Here is a 14,016-nt window from a genome sequence, read left to right on the forward strand (position 1 = left end):
TGCAGGGCCTACCTCTCCCATAGGATAACATTGAGTTATCTTGTTACATTTAACTAGCTGTAATTTCCATATGTGAGCAGGTATCCAGTTCATGTGTAGTGACTTTGAAATGAAAAATCCTAACTTATGGTGAAATTGGATTTTAAATTACAAGTCTGAAAATGACACTTTTAGGAAGATGGCATTTTCCTGCCTTAGCCATTTAGTGTCTGCAGCCTGTGTCCTAATCCCATGACTGTGTAGTCAGCAGTTGGGCTTTGTGTATTCTTACTAGACAGCCACACAAAATAGAGAGCTTAGGTGTGCCTGGATTGGCCATCACTGGAAGGAAAAGAGGGCCAGCAGGGTACAACCCTCCTTACACTTGAATAAGCGGTGTCACGCCTCCACACAAAGGACTGCCCTCTTGCCTGGGTGAGAAGAACTGGACCTGCATCTATTGAACCCAGGACCCCAGAGTGACTCCAAGGGCTAGCTGACTGGCCTCCTGACTTGAGCCTCAGGGATAGAAGGCTCCAGCAATTTCGACCACAGCACTGAACTCTGCCACCTGTGAATCTACCCTGCCAAGTGATACCACCCCAGTCTTGGATCCTTGGCAGTCGACCTAATGTATCCTGCCAGCCTCTCTGGATCCGGCGGAACCGATGCGTCCTCTCTGCTGCACAGAGCAACCACCAGCAGAACAGACACATCATCGCCCCTGCGTGGATCTTCCCCATCACAAAGACTCGCATCGCAGCCTGTCACCTCAATAGAACTGCCGCTGTGCAACACATCATCAGTGCAGGCCCTCACATCCCTCATCAACGGCAGCCTTGTCGATGACACATCGCAGCTACTTGGAAACAACACATCACCCTGACTGCGCGATGCATCCTCGATACCAGACTTCACATTGCAAGCCCTTGTCAATGGGATCCTTGATGATGACGCAAGACATCACATCACAGCCTCACTACATCTCAGAACCGATGCATTGTTTCGGCTGTGCAACGCATCTTCGACGTGGACCCTCACAATGCCATGCACACCAGGATTTAAGATACTTTGTTTAGCGAGCCTAACTCGGTTCCTGGCGCTGGCCCACACTCCATCGTGATGGGCCTGAACTTATGACTTTGTCCTGGCCTGCCGTGAACAGATATCCACAATTGGCGCTTTGTGCTTTTTGGTGCTAATTTCACTGAAATCTTTAAACTTGGGTATCCCTGGTTCTACTGATTGGATTTTTGTCGGTTTGGCCTTGTTTCATTTATTAAAAACTAATCTATTTTTCTAATATGGTGTGCCATCCTTTTTGTATAGTGTTATCATTTTTTACTGCTTGAATTGTTGCACAAATACTTCACGCATTGCCTCTACCTCTAACTTAACCTTGGATGCTCTGTGCCAGGCTAACAGAGGGTTGAGCACCGGTTAAGGTTAATTTATGGTTGGCTTGTGCCTCACCCTGACAAGAATTGTGGTTGCTGCTTGACCAGGGCTCACATCCCAGTCAACCAACAACCCAATTTCTCACATTCATGAATAGCAGTGAAGACGAGGACTTGTGTTTGTGCAGTGAAATACAGTGATTTTGTGTAACACTATCATCTCATATCTGATGCCAATTTGAGTTCTAAATTCTCCTTGATTGTCCTTTTTTGTATTGTCAAATTCTCTCTCTGACTGTGGTGCTTGGAACCACACCTTCAGGGTTGGAGTTTGAGGTGGCCAACACTAATGCCTACACTGTGGACCAGCTCAAACAGTTCTACAAGGAGAGGGGACTTCCAGTAAACAGCACTACCAGGAAAGTGGAGCTTCAAAAGGCGCTGAGGGCCTGGGAGGAAGCCCACCAGTCATTGGTTGCAGCCACGGAAGGGGATGATGAGATGGAAAGGCAAGGAGTGGACCTGCCCGAGGTACAGCCTTCAGCTGAGGGGGATGACGTGACCCATGAGTTGGAACTCCCTGCCAGAGCAGAGAGCAATGTGTTTTTTCGAGGCCTGTCCCCAAGGAGCTGACGGACAGAAAAACGGAGACAGGGTTTAGGCTGCAGATAGCCCAGTTGAATACAATTGAGAAGAAACTGGCCATGGAGGCAAAGTAAATGAAACTGGCTGACGAAGTAGAGGAAATGAAAATGACTCACAAGAGGAGCCTCAGACAGCTGGACATAAGGTCTATGCAAGAATAGTCCAGCACTCTTGGGAGCAGTATACCTGCAGTGTCTTCTGGAGACAAGACGGTCAGTATTCCCAAATGTCCTGTGTCTAACTTTGTTGTGGGGGATGAGATTGACAAGTTGTTTGAAGCTTATGAGCTGGCTTTACAGATGCATAGGATCCCTGAGGAGGATTGGTAGGCCTAGCCTCTGGAAGTACACCCATAGTGAGGGATTGGACACCTTACTGGCCATAGGAAAGGGAGACAGGATGAGGAATCCTCCATTGAAGAACACCCTTGGCAGAAAATATGGCCTCAACCCTGAGAAATCTAGGCAGAAGTTAAGGGACAGACGTAAGCTGGACCAGCAGTCCTGGGTAGATTGTGTGGACTCCTTGTGCAAGGCATTGGATTACTGGGTGAAAGGCAGTGAAGTAAAAGATTACCAGGGGCTGTACAATTTGATTGCAAAAGAGCACATGTTCAGTCTTTGTTTTGCAGCTCTGCGCCAACACCTTAGTGATAGTAAGATCGCTGACCCCAAGCAGCTTCCCAAGGAGGCGGTCCGCTGGCTTAGCACCAGGATCCATAAGGAGGTATCTGAGTGGGATCACCAAAAAGGTGGGCAGGATCGCCACCAGAAGAAGGATGGGGGAGGGAAACCGAAAAACAGGGAGTTATCTAAAAATCCCCAAACTAGCTCTAAGGGTCAGGAGTGCCAATTCCCACCTGACAGAAGAAATGGTTCTCTTATTTTAAGTCCTCAGGGAAGGCATCCCCCCGCCCCCCTAAGTGCTATGGGTGCTAACAGGTTGCGCACTACAAGAGGGGGTGGCAAGTGCCCCAGGTGGGCAGACACCGGGGTTAGTTAGTGTTGCGCTTTGTGAGGAGATCGCCCCAGATAGTGTGGGTGACAGTGTAGAGTACCTAGTGTACCAGGTTGAACATGGTGCAGAGAACTCACATGCCTAGCAGCACTAAGAAATACAGACAGTGTGGTGTGTCACTGTCAATGGGTAGAGGATGGAGGTTCTGAGAGACCCTAGAGCCAGCATGACAACTGCCAGATGAGATCTGGTGTTCTCAGAGCAGGTAGTCCCTAATGCAGTCCACCAGGTTATTTCAGCCAACAACCACAAGAGTCACTACCCAATGGCTCTGGTTCCCTTTGAGTGTGGGAGAAGTCTCAGGGTCCTAGAGTGTAGCCGAGAGTTCATCCATGCCTGTGAATTGTCTGCTTGGCAGTGATCTAGAGCACACTGTCAGAAACGGGGTTTCTGGTTAGTAGAGGTATGCACCCTGTCCAAGCAGGATCCACAATCCTAGTCAGGTTAAGTGTAGTATACACTAAACGTTTACCTGTGCTCACCCCCTGGAATATAGGCACAAAGCAGTCAGGCTAAACTAAAGAAACAATGAGTAAAGTGTTTGTGCACACACACAGTAATACAGTGAAAACACAACAAAAGTACTCCACACCAGTTTAGAAAAATAGACTACATTTATCTGACCGCGATCAAGTGCGGGCCGGATACAGGAGTCATGCAGACCCGTTTACTGTACCTTGGGTGCATCAAAACTTGGGGACGATGTGTTGACCAAAGGAGGGGATACGTCGCTGTCAGAAGCCATGCAACATTCCTAAAGTAGGGCAACATTATTTATGGGTCGATGTCTGGAGCGCTGAGCTGCGGGCAGAGGTGTTGATGTCAAACTGTTGGGCTCTAGACGGTGCACTGGCGTAAAGTCACGCAGGGCCGGGAATGCGTCGGGGGCGGTGCGCCACAGTCATTGGCAAAGCAGTGTCAAAGACTCACACAGCAGTGGTGATTCGGAGGTGCTGCATTGGTAAAGTCGGAGCTGTGTTGTAAGTCAAGGTTGTTGCATCATGCAGTCCGCGAGCTGTGTCCACAGCTTTGGTACAGGCAGAGGCAATGCGTCGTTATCTCAGAGAAATGTGCCAGTTCAGAATGGTGTTCCACTGTCGATGCATTGGTGTCTTGGGTTGCAGCACCACTCACCTCCAAGGACACAGGAATGGATTTGGCACCACTTGGCAGAGCAGGACTCAAAGCAGAAGAGCCCAGGTGAAGTCTTTGATATCCCTGATACTTCAGAAACAGGAGGCAAGCCCAGAACCTTTAGAAATGCAGGATGTAGAGAGTCAAGTCCAGTCCTATCGCTCCCAGGCAAGAACGTGCAGGCAGCAGGCCAACACAACAAAGCAAGCAGCAAAGTGGTAGTCCCATTTGGCAGCACAACAGGTCCTCTCACTGGTAGAATGTCCTCAGTTCCAGAAGCGTTCTGAGTATATGGTGTCAGACGTCCAGTACTTATATCCGTTTTAGATTTTGAAGTAGGGAGACTTCTTTTTTTTTTTTTAAACTTTATTTATTATTAAAAAAAAACAGAAACATGACAACGATAACACAAAGTGTTGAGTTGGGGAAACATCATAATGAATACATACATCATAGTCAGAAAAGATACAAGAGTTTAGCCTACTTAACAAATTAGAATTTTACATCAGTAGAGAAAAATAAAAAACATGAAAAAAAAGAAAACGGGGAAGTTTAATGTGAGAGCCAGTGCTCAAAAGGGGCCCAGATCTTGGATGCCACTTGGCGCCTCCTTCTCCCACTCAACAAATACACCGAGGATTCAAGATTATACCAGGCCAGCATCCTAGCTTTCCAGTGACCAAAGGTAGGAGCCTCCGGACTTAGCCACATAACCGAATCATTGCCATTGCAATAAACGGAAATGCTCGAGCATACCTTGTTCTTTCGATAGCTACTGAATATTCACAGCCCAATATAATTAACTTCGGAGAGATGTTAACCGGAATTTTAAGCACCTGATTAATGAAAACCTCAATGTCCTTCAGAAAGGAACTCAAATTAGGACAGGAGTGAAACATATGAATTGCACCAGCTGCGAGAAATTTACATCTAGAACAGGAATCCCCCTTACCACCCCCCAGGTAGCGATCTTGGCCGGTGTATGATATAAATTGAACATAGCCATGTAGCTTTGCATACGCAAAGTGTCCGAAACTAAAACATAGCTGGCTAGTTCAAGCGGCTGTTTCAAGTCCAATGTTGGAATACCAAATTTCGCCGCCCACTTAAAATTATGAATATCCAAATCATCAGGGAGATCTGAGAAGAGACACTGATAGATGACGCCTATTCTAGCTCTTTTCTTAATCAATTCAACTAAAGTGATCTTATCATACAGGCTAGGACTTCTACGGTAATTTCTATCCAAAAAGCTCCTGACCTGTAGTTATTTAAAGAAATCATTGGAATGCAAATGAAACTTATCCTTTAAGAAGGAAAAAGAGGCCAACTGACCATCATGACCCAGATCACCGATAACTTTTAGACCCAAGGAGTACCATTTATATGTTACACCATCCTGAAATATCGGTGGTAGCACACCCACAGCACTAAGCGGAGTATAGAAATTAATCTTCGGAATAACTATACGAGAACGAATTTTCTTCCAGATAGAAAACAGAGCCCAACTAACCTTGAATTTCGTTTTTTTTTAAATAGCTTGGCTCTAACACACGTGTTAGATCACCCTTGGCAGCATCACAGAGGGCTAGATCGTATATAGATGGACTGATACATAAAGGAATATCTACCGTATCGCCCATCAGTGGTGAGCCAAAATGTTGCAACATGGCAGCCCAATAGTAGTATAAGAGATTGGGGACAGCCCAGCCCCCCACTCCCTGAGGAGACAGGTCCATTTCGCAGCTCTTCTTACCCGGCAATAGCCCCATAAAAACCGCTGACATATTCTCTCCGCCCTAGCCAAAGTTACCTGCGAGATCAAAAGAGGGATTGACCTAAAAAAGTATAAAAACTTTGGAAGGATTAACATTTTTAGCAAATTACAGCATCCAAAGTGTGACAGATGAAGATGGTCTAAGCTCTCAAGCTTAGAATGGAGAGAGTCAATAGCAGGTAGGTAATTTAAATCCGAAATTTGCTCAACGACAGGAGAGAATTGAACCCCAAGATAGATAGCTTCTGTTGCAACAGATACCTGAGAAGTAGGCATACCTGCTGACTGGATAACTTGAGTTTTTGTGATGTTCAGCCTATATCCAGACGTAGACCCAAATTGAGCGGCCAAAGCCTCTAGGGCCACAAAGGTGGACCCAACATCATCAGTTAGAACAACAATATCATCGGCATAAGCCAATGCCTTGTATTCTACTCCATGAACCCTGACTGGCGATATATCCTGACACGCTTCAATCATATTAAGAAAAGGCTCAATAAACAGGGCAAATAGCAGGGGCGAGCAGGGGCAACCTTGTCTGGTTCCCCTGCTGATGTTAAAACACCCTGACTCTTGCCCTGAGATGCGGATTGTCGCAACTGGAGAAATATAAAGTGCCTGAATTGTCTGGATAAACTCAGCACAGAACGGTTTCCAACGCAGCACAGACCACAGGAACCCCCAGGAGACCCTGTCAAATGCCTTCTCGGCATCCAACAGGGGGAGCTCGTGGGCTGCGCCCAATCCAGGAGGGCAATAACGCGCCAGACATGGTCGGTTGTATCCCTGCCGGGAAAAACCCATGTTGGCGTAATGAGACCAGAGGAACTATGAAGCGCGCTAATCTAAAAGCAAGGATCCTGGAGTAAATTTGGATATCAGTATTGATGAGCGATATTGGCCGATATGAAGAGGGATTCAGCTCGTCTTTGCCTTTCTTTTTAAATAACACGCCCAGGTTTGCCGGCAAGAGTCAGGAATAATACCAGCCTGTGCGGCCCAAAATACGGCAAGCAAATCCTGTCTCAGCACTGCAGAGAAAGTCTTATAAAATTCTAAATGAATAAGATCAGGACCAGCAGCTTTACCATTAGCCAAAGATTTAATTGCAGCTTCCACCTCTTCCCAAGTAATAGGTGCAGAGAGTACCTCGTTTTGTTCTGTTGATATCCTCGGGGTATCTATAGCCTGCAGAAAATCATCCACACCATCCTGATTCTGAGTGACATTAGCCTCCTCAGTATAGAGAGTAGCATAAAATGTCGAAGACATCCATTACACCCCATGGGGTATCCTGAATACAACCCTGCTGATCCATAACATGAACAATACTGTTTGTTACACACTTCTGCTGAAGTCTCTTGGCTAGGACCCTGCCCGAGTTTTCGCCAAATTCATACATCGAGGTTCAGAATTGGACATATTTAGCCGCAAGATCCCGGCAGAAAGACTCCAGCAATTTAGATTTTAATATGGCCACCGCCTTCTGACTCTGGGAAATCTCATGACCTAACCGAATGTTGGTGCTTAACTCCAGCTCTGCGAAGCGTAACTCCTCTAACCAGGTTTTAGTCTGCACCTGTGCAATCTTCCAACGATGGGCAGCGAAACTTTTCGTTTCTCCATGCAACTCAGCTTTAAATGCGTCCCAGACTACACAGTCCGAGGCAGTCCCCCTATTAATATCCATAAACTCGGAGATCCAGCGCCCCATGTGGTCTTGATATGATTGATCTACAAGGAGCTTCCTCTCAAATGTCTAAGACCTAAGCTGTTTAATAGGGCGGTCCCAGGGGAACTCTACCACTAAAGCATTATGATCTGATATGATCCTTGAAAACAACTACGGGTGGGCTCTGATCAGCAAGGCTGAGCCAAATTATCAAAAAACAAAAATAGGATGCCAATACTGATATAAACAATTTAAACCAACAATGTGCTAACCTGAACCTGAAAAGACAATTCAAGGACGGGAATTGCTAGTTAATAGCTTTTTATTTGCAATATTTTTTAGAAAGATCAATTTTTATTTTTTCAAATGATATAAGGAAGACTTATTTACAGAGAAAGGACAAATACAATTAAGAAAAATGGAACATTGGTCTTCAATCATTCACTATTCCAACCATATCACAAGCATTCAAAACACTTTCATACCATTCAAGAGAAAGACTATAGAAGCATACAAACTTTTTAAAAAAAAATATATATATACATTTGCAAATTTGCTTTACAAGAGAACAAAATGCCACACCTGCGGGCAGACTCTTGCTTCTATAGTCTTTCTCTTGAATGGTATGAAAGTGTTTTGAATGCTTGTGATATGGTTGGAATAGTGAATGATTGAAGACCAATGTTCCATTTTTCTTAATTGTATTTGTCCTTTCTCTGTAAATAAGTCTTCCTTATATCATTTGAAAAAATAAAAATTGATCTTTCTAAAAAATATTGCAAATAAAAAGCTATTAACTAGCAATTCCCGTCCTTGAATTGTCTTTTCAGGTTCAGGTTAGCACATTGTTGGTTTAAATTGTTTATATCAGTATTGGCATCCTATTTTTGTTTTTTGCTGATATGATCCTTGGCACCACCTCAATAGTTGCCTTCCCTACATACTGATCAGACAGGAAAGTATAATCAAGGCAAACCGTTTTGTTATGTGGGATAGAATAGAATGTATACCCATCCTTATCTTGATGATGGTAGTGCCAGAGGTCTATCAGACCATGTTCGACAATTAAGGTTTGCAGAGCCTTGAACACGCAGGGTTTCCTACCTACATAATTTTGGTCAATTACCAAATTGAACTGGCTGGCTAAATTAATATTAAAATCCCCGCAAAACATAATTGGGTGCGACCATGCTGCTAGCTCCATATTAACCCCTTCGACGCTCATGACGAGCTGGGCTCGTCATGGCGTAGCCTCCTCGCACGCTCATGACGAGCCCAGCTCGTCACGTAAAGTGCGATTACGAAAAACCCAGCGTACGGGCGGAATTCCGCCCGCAAGCATGCGGTTAATATTTCTAAGGACCTCAGGGTCATCCAAGTTAGGACCATAAATTGAGCAGACCGACAGGGGACAGTTATTTAGTATTATCTCAGCAATCGCCCACCTGCCCGCATTATCCTCTTTCACTCTCTTAAGGCAACCGGCTCCCTTCTTCAGCAGAATAGCCACACCCCTGATCATAGAGGTCTGACGAGAGCAGGCCACTAACTCATAACCAGGCACTCTCAGGAGCCCGCGATTGCTCCATGGAATATAGGTCTCCTGTAGACACAATATATCAACCTGCATCATTTGAAGAATCTTGTAAAACATCCCACGTTTTTTCCCGTCATTTAACCCACAAATATTCCATGAACAGAAGCGCAGTCTATTCTGCCCCATTCATAAACAAGTTTATTTCGCACTCTCCATAATTTAGAAACAGAATTTCAGTGATCCCAATAAACACAAGTACTCGTCATAGTAATCCAGAATTTAGCAAAGAAAATGCTTCTCTTGATAAAGCACACATTTCCCCATCTCGACCTTACACCCAAAAAAACGAACCAACCCCAAAACACCCCCCACCACCAACCCCTGACCCCACCCAGAAGCCTCCCCCTCCCCCTCCCCCCACCCCGACCCAACCCCTCACCCCCCTTGTAGAGCAACAGGACCATAGTCCTTATGATGGTTTAGGTTGTAGGGCGACTTCAAAGAAAGGTCTTTGTAGTGCACAAGACCCTACCCTTCCCTGCCCTGGCTCCAGACACACTACATGAGGATAGGCAACATTTTGTGTGGGGACAGGCACAGCCCTATTCAGGTGCAAGTGTCAGCTCCTCCCTCTTACTCTAGCTCAGGAAGACCCATCAGCCTGGTGATGGGCTATCAGGATATGATGGGCACACCTCAGCTCCCTTTGTGTGTGACTGTCTAGAGAGAATGTGCAAAGACCAGCTGTCACCCACCCAGACATGTATTTCAGAGACAGGCAGAGGCATAGAATGGTTAAAATAAGAAAATGTCAACTTTCTAAAAGTGGCATTTTCATACCTGCAACTTAAAAACCAAGTTCACTAATAGATATGTTTTAACATATTAAATTGTGAGCCCAAAGACACCAAATTTACTTTTTCTATATTTTCCAATTGGAAGTTACACTTGTAAAGTGTTACAAGGCAACTCCTATATTAACCTATGGGAGAGAGGCCTTGCTGTAGTGAAATATGGATTTGAGGGTATTTTACTACCTGGACTTGTAAAACTGAAAAGTACATGTCCTACCTTTTAAATACACTGCACTCTGCCCAGGGTGCCACTGAGGGCTTACTTTAGAGGTGACCTATGTAATGAAAGAAAAGGTTTGAGCCTGGCAAGGAGGTGAACTGGCCAGGTCGAAATGTCAGTTTAAAACTGCACAGACAGGCTCTGCAGCGGCTGGCCTGGAACATATGCTAAAACTGTGATAGAAGCTGTGAAGAAGCTTTTTGATCTTCTCTCCTTCATATTTCCATGAATTTATCTGTGGCTTTCATCAAATAAAAAGTTTGGAATGCATATCTAGTGAGAAAGACATTGGCATTTTTAAGCAGGACTGCCTTTCTCAACAGACATGGGTAAAGACATCGTGATAGTCAATAGTATGATATATCTCTAGTCCAGTAAACTGTGGGAATTTATTTATGTTTACAAATGGGTAAATGAGAGCTCCAGAAAAACGAATTTGGTTTTCTAACGATGCAATGTTGATATGTCAAAAATATTTATTCTGATTGACTAGGAAGACAGTTGTGTCAACAAATATGTTAATATTGTCAAGACCTCAAATGTAGCTCTCTTTTACTCTAAACAAATACACATATCTCTGAGCCATTTAATGCAAAACATGTAACTATACCTGTGGATTTTTGAAAAGTGCATATTTCTCATTTTTCTGCAAGAACTTAATTTTATTTTCACTGTCTCTTGTCCAGTCCGATAGGATTTTGACCACATTTTCATGATCTTCGAAGAACCTTTCTGGCAAGATGAAAGCCATGTTAGGGAGAAAAAAAGGCAAGTGTTAGGAGAATTATGTCTATTTTCAGGAATATTAGCAAACATAGTTATTTTTTGTACGTACAATGATAATTCAATATTCAACGGTTGCTATAGAAAACATCCATCATAGCAGCTGCTAAATAAACCTTAGTGTCGAAACCATCGGTACCTTAAAAATGTCATAACCTTTCAACAGTAACTGCATTCTCAGCATCATAATGGATTTGAAAAGATATTTCTGTTTTAGCCCTGACATCTCTGTTGACCAAAATACTGCCCAACAATTGTGCATCTACATAGAATTATATATTTTGGATTGAAATTACAGAGTACATGTTTTCACAAATTTCACTGGGTTTTGTGTTTAGCACTAAATCCCCCAAAAAGTTTAAAATCACTCTCAATTTTTTTGTAAATTAGTTGTTGTATTGATTTGTTTCAAATTGAAGAGACAACATAATGCCTTTTTGTAGTGATAAGTACAGGTTTGACAGAAGCCATTTCGAAAATGGCCACAACGTCAGCTTTGTATGATGACTAGCGTGACCTGTGTGAAATGCAAAAAGGAGCTCTCAAGATGGCCGCTGCATCAGATATGTCTGACCTTGATTGCTGTGCATAATCCGGCACAATGCTTATTGCCCTAAAATGGCCGCCATGAGCAACTTGCAATCACTAGAATGGGGAATTTTCCTCAACCACTGTCATTACTGTTCACATTCGCACTGACCTTACTACTAGAATATGTCTCCGCAGTGCTTTTCACTGTGTTCCCAATGCACCGATGCAACGTAAAAACAATGGGGAACTTCTAATCTGAGCCCGAGGTTTTACAACTATGCAGAATCTGTGAATGTCGCAGCAATAAGAAAACGCGGGTAGAACACCAGTTGATTCCATGGGTTCAGCAGTTACCTGCGACATGTTACCAACATATTTGTAGTAAGTAACTACAAATGCACATAAATCATTGATAAGATTTATTGTAGATAAACAGGTATTGTGCAGCAGTGTTCATGAGTCAATACTCGTTCCCTTCAACTGTCACCTTCCCAATCAACATTCTATTCTAGAATAAGATGATACAAAAAGACTCCTAATGTTCTACCGGATGACTGAACAGTCAACACCATACTTATCACTAAACTTTGATTGAAGTGAAAGAAGAATATCCTATTGTGTACAGACCTCTAAAATGGTCAGGCCATTGCTTTGGATTAATCATTTACCTAGTTAACTATTTACCTTGCATATAGAAGTAGTTGTTTAACGCCCCAGGAATATCAGAGACAAGAAAGAAGATTTTTGGGGGGGATTTTAGGAAATCCTTTGTAAGAGATTTCTTTATCCTGCGACTTTCTTTTCTCCTACTTTAAGCAGACCAAAACAATCTTTGGGGTCAAAGGGAGTTTGTAATGAAAATACAGAGGACAATCTGTGATGATAGAATAATTATGGGTTCGTTCCACATCTGTTGTGGGGTTTATAGTTTTGGTTGTATGTCACAAAATTGACCTAAAATATATTAACCTTCATATTTACCGTGACCATAATATCAACTTCTGAAATATCATTAAGGTAAGTGCTGATACACTATTGTTAACTCATCCATGAAGATATTCTGGGGGATGATAAAATGGTCCCAGTGTATCTGTAGGTCGATATTTGGACTGTGAAGTTTTCTAGGGACCTTATCAATAATTGGGAGTCCAAGACCCAGGGCCCCAAGTTGCACCTTTCTGTTGACTGCAGTTCTTCGCAAAGCGGATTTAACCCTGGCAATGCATCTTCCGGAGCGGGACCAAGATGGATTTGCATACTATTGTTTTTTTCAGTAACAGCAAAGAAAAGTTAATAAACAATGGAACTGTTTCCCACTGGTTATGATTACAAAAAGGCTAAGGTGAAACATATTTTCACTATGCATGGGGTGCAGGATATCGTCTCTCCGCAATCTGCAGTAAGTCTTTTTGCACACGGCATGAGGATGGTCATTATGGGTGACATAACTGCAAACATGTGTGCCTGGAATAGCTTAATTCAATTGTGATAATGCCTGAGTTACTTTGATCGCCTAATGTTGTCTCATCTTCTTCTATTGTCATGTCATAAAAGGGAGCTGAAGGTAATTTGTATCTTGTAACTCAATGTTCCTCATGTAAAGCGCTCTGATACCTCCGGGTCTAGCCAGCGCTATATAAAACTCTTCAAATAAATAAATACTTTCTGCACCTGTAATCAAATCCACTCACCTAATGACAACACAGATAGATTCTGGCAAATCCACCAATTTCATGAGATGATCATGATGGTGCACTGAAATGTTGTCTGAAATGAGTGTCTTTGCATGTGATGTCTTTTACATTTATGTTGGTAAAAAGTTTATTTTACTGATCTACCGTCAGTCAGTCAAGAATTATATATTTCAATAAGAGGCATAATATCAATGATACCACAAAACTAAAGCATGGATGAGTAATGCACAGATGTTTAATTAGGTGGGTAAACGTCTGCCTCATGCTAGGAGGGTATATGTTCACCTGTGCAGACTAATGATGGTTCAAGGAATATTTTCCATGAGAACCAGAAATTAACAATGCAAACAGTGTTGCATTAAACATTCATGCACCTCTGGGTGCTGCTGTGGCGTATATATTTGTTTGTAATCTTCGATTCCTTATTGCGATATTTAGGTATCGTTTGCAGACTGTAGTTGTTTGTAATCAAAAAACTATTTTATCGAATAATGTAACATATACTTGGACTCGGCTTTGGATTAGTCTACATCACATAATTATCTTTTTATGCTCTTCCTCATCCACCCATTGACTTGAGCATTGTGAAGCACATCTTTGATCTGCCTACAGTTTATCGGGTCTCTCACCTCATTCTATCAGCTGTTTCTGTGTCCTCCCACCCCTAAGGAGTTCCTTCATTTCATTGGATGAGGGGCTATTGGTTCACTAGCGTCTCCCTTTCTCCCTGCCTCCTTCTGCTCCCCCCTTTTATGGGGGGAGCAGAAGGCATTGAC

The 14,016-nt window shown here is 43.3% G+C and overlaps 1 protein-coding gene across 3 annotated transcripts in view; it reads right to left on the minus strand.

Moving 5' to 3' along the window:
* Positions 1 to 14,016, minus strand: part of APBB1IP (amyloid beta precursor protein binding family B member 1 interacting protein) — an 812,218-nt gene that overhangs the window by 271,228 nt on the left and 526,974 nt on the right. For all 3 annotated transcript variants that reach the window (XM_078663434.1, XM_078663435.1, XM_078663436.1), the window contains one exon: positions 10,843 to 10,964. In XM_078663434.1, the coding sequence (XP_078519560.1) occupies positions 10,843 to 10,964 (122 nt within the window). The remainder of the gene's footprint in view (positions 1 to 10,842; positions 10,965 to 14,016) is intronic.

The sequence above is a fragment of the Lissotriton helveticus genome, chromosome 10 (genome assembly GCF_964261635.1).
Source record: "Lissotriton helveticus chromosome 10, aLisHel1.1, whole genome shotgun sequence".
Taxonomy (NCBI): domain Eukaryota; kingdom Metazoa; phylum Chordata; class Amphibia; order Caudata; family Salamandridae; genus Lissotriton; species Lissotriton helveticus.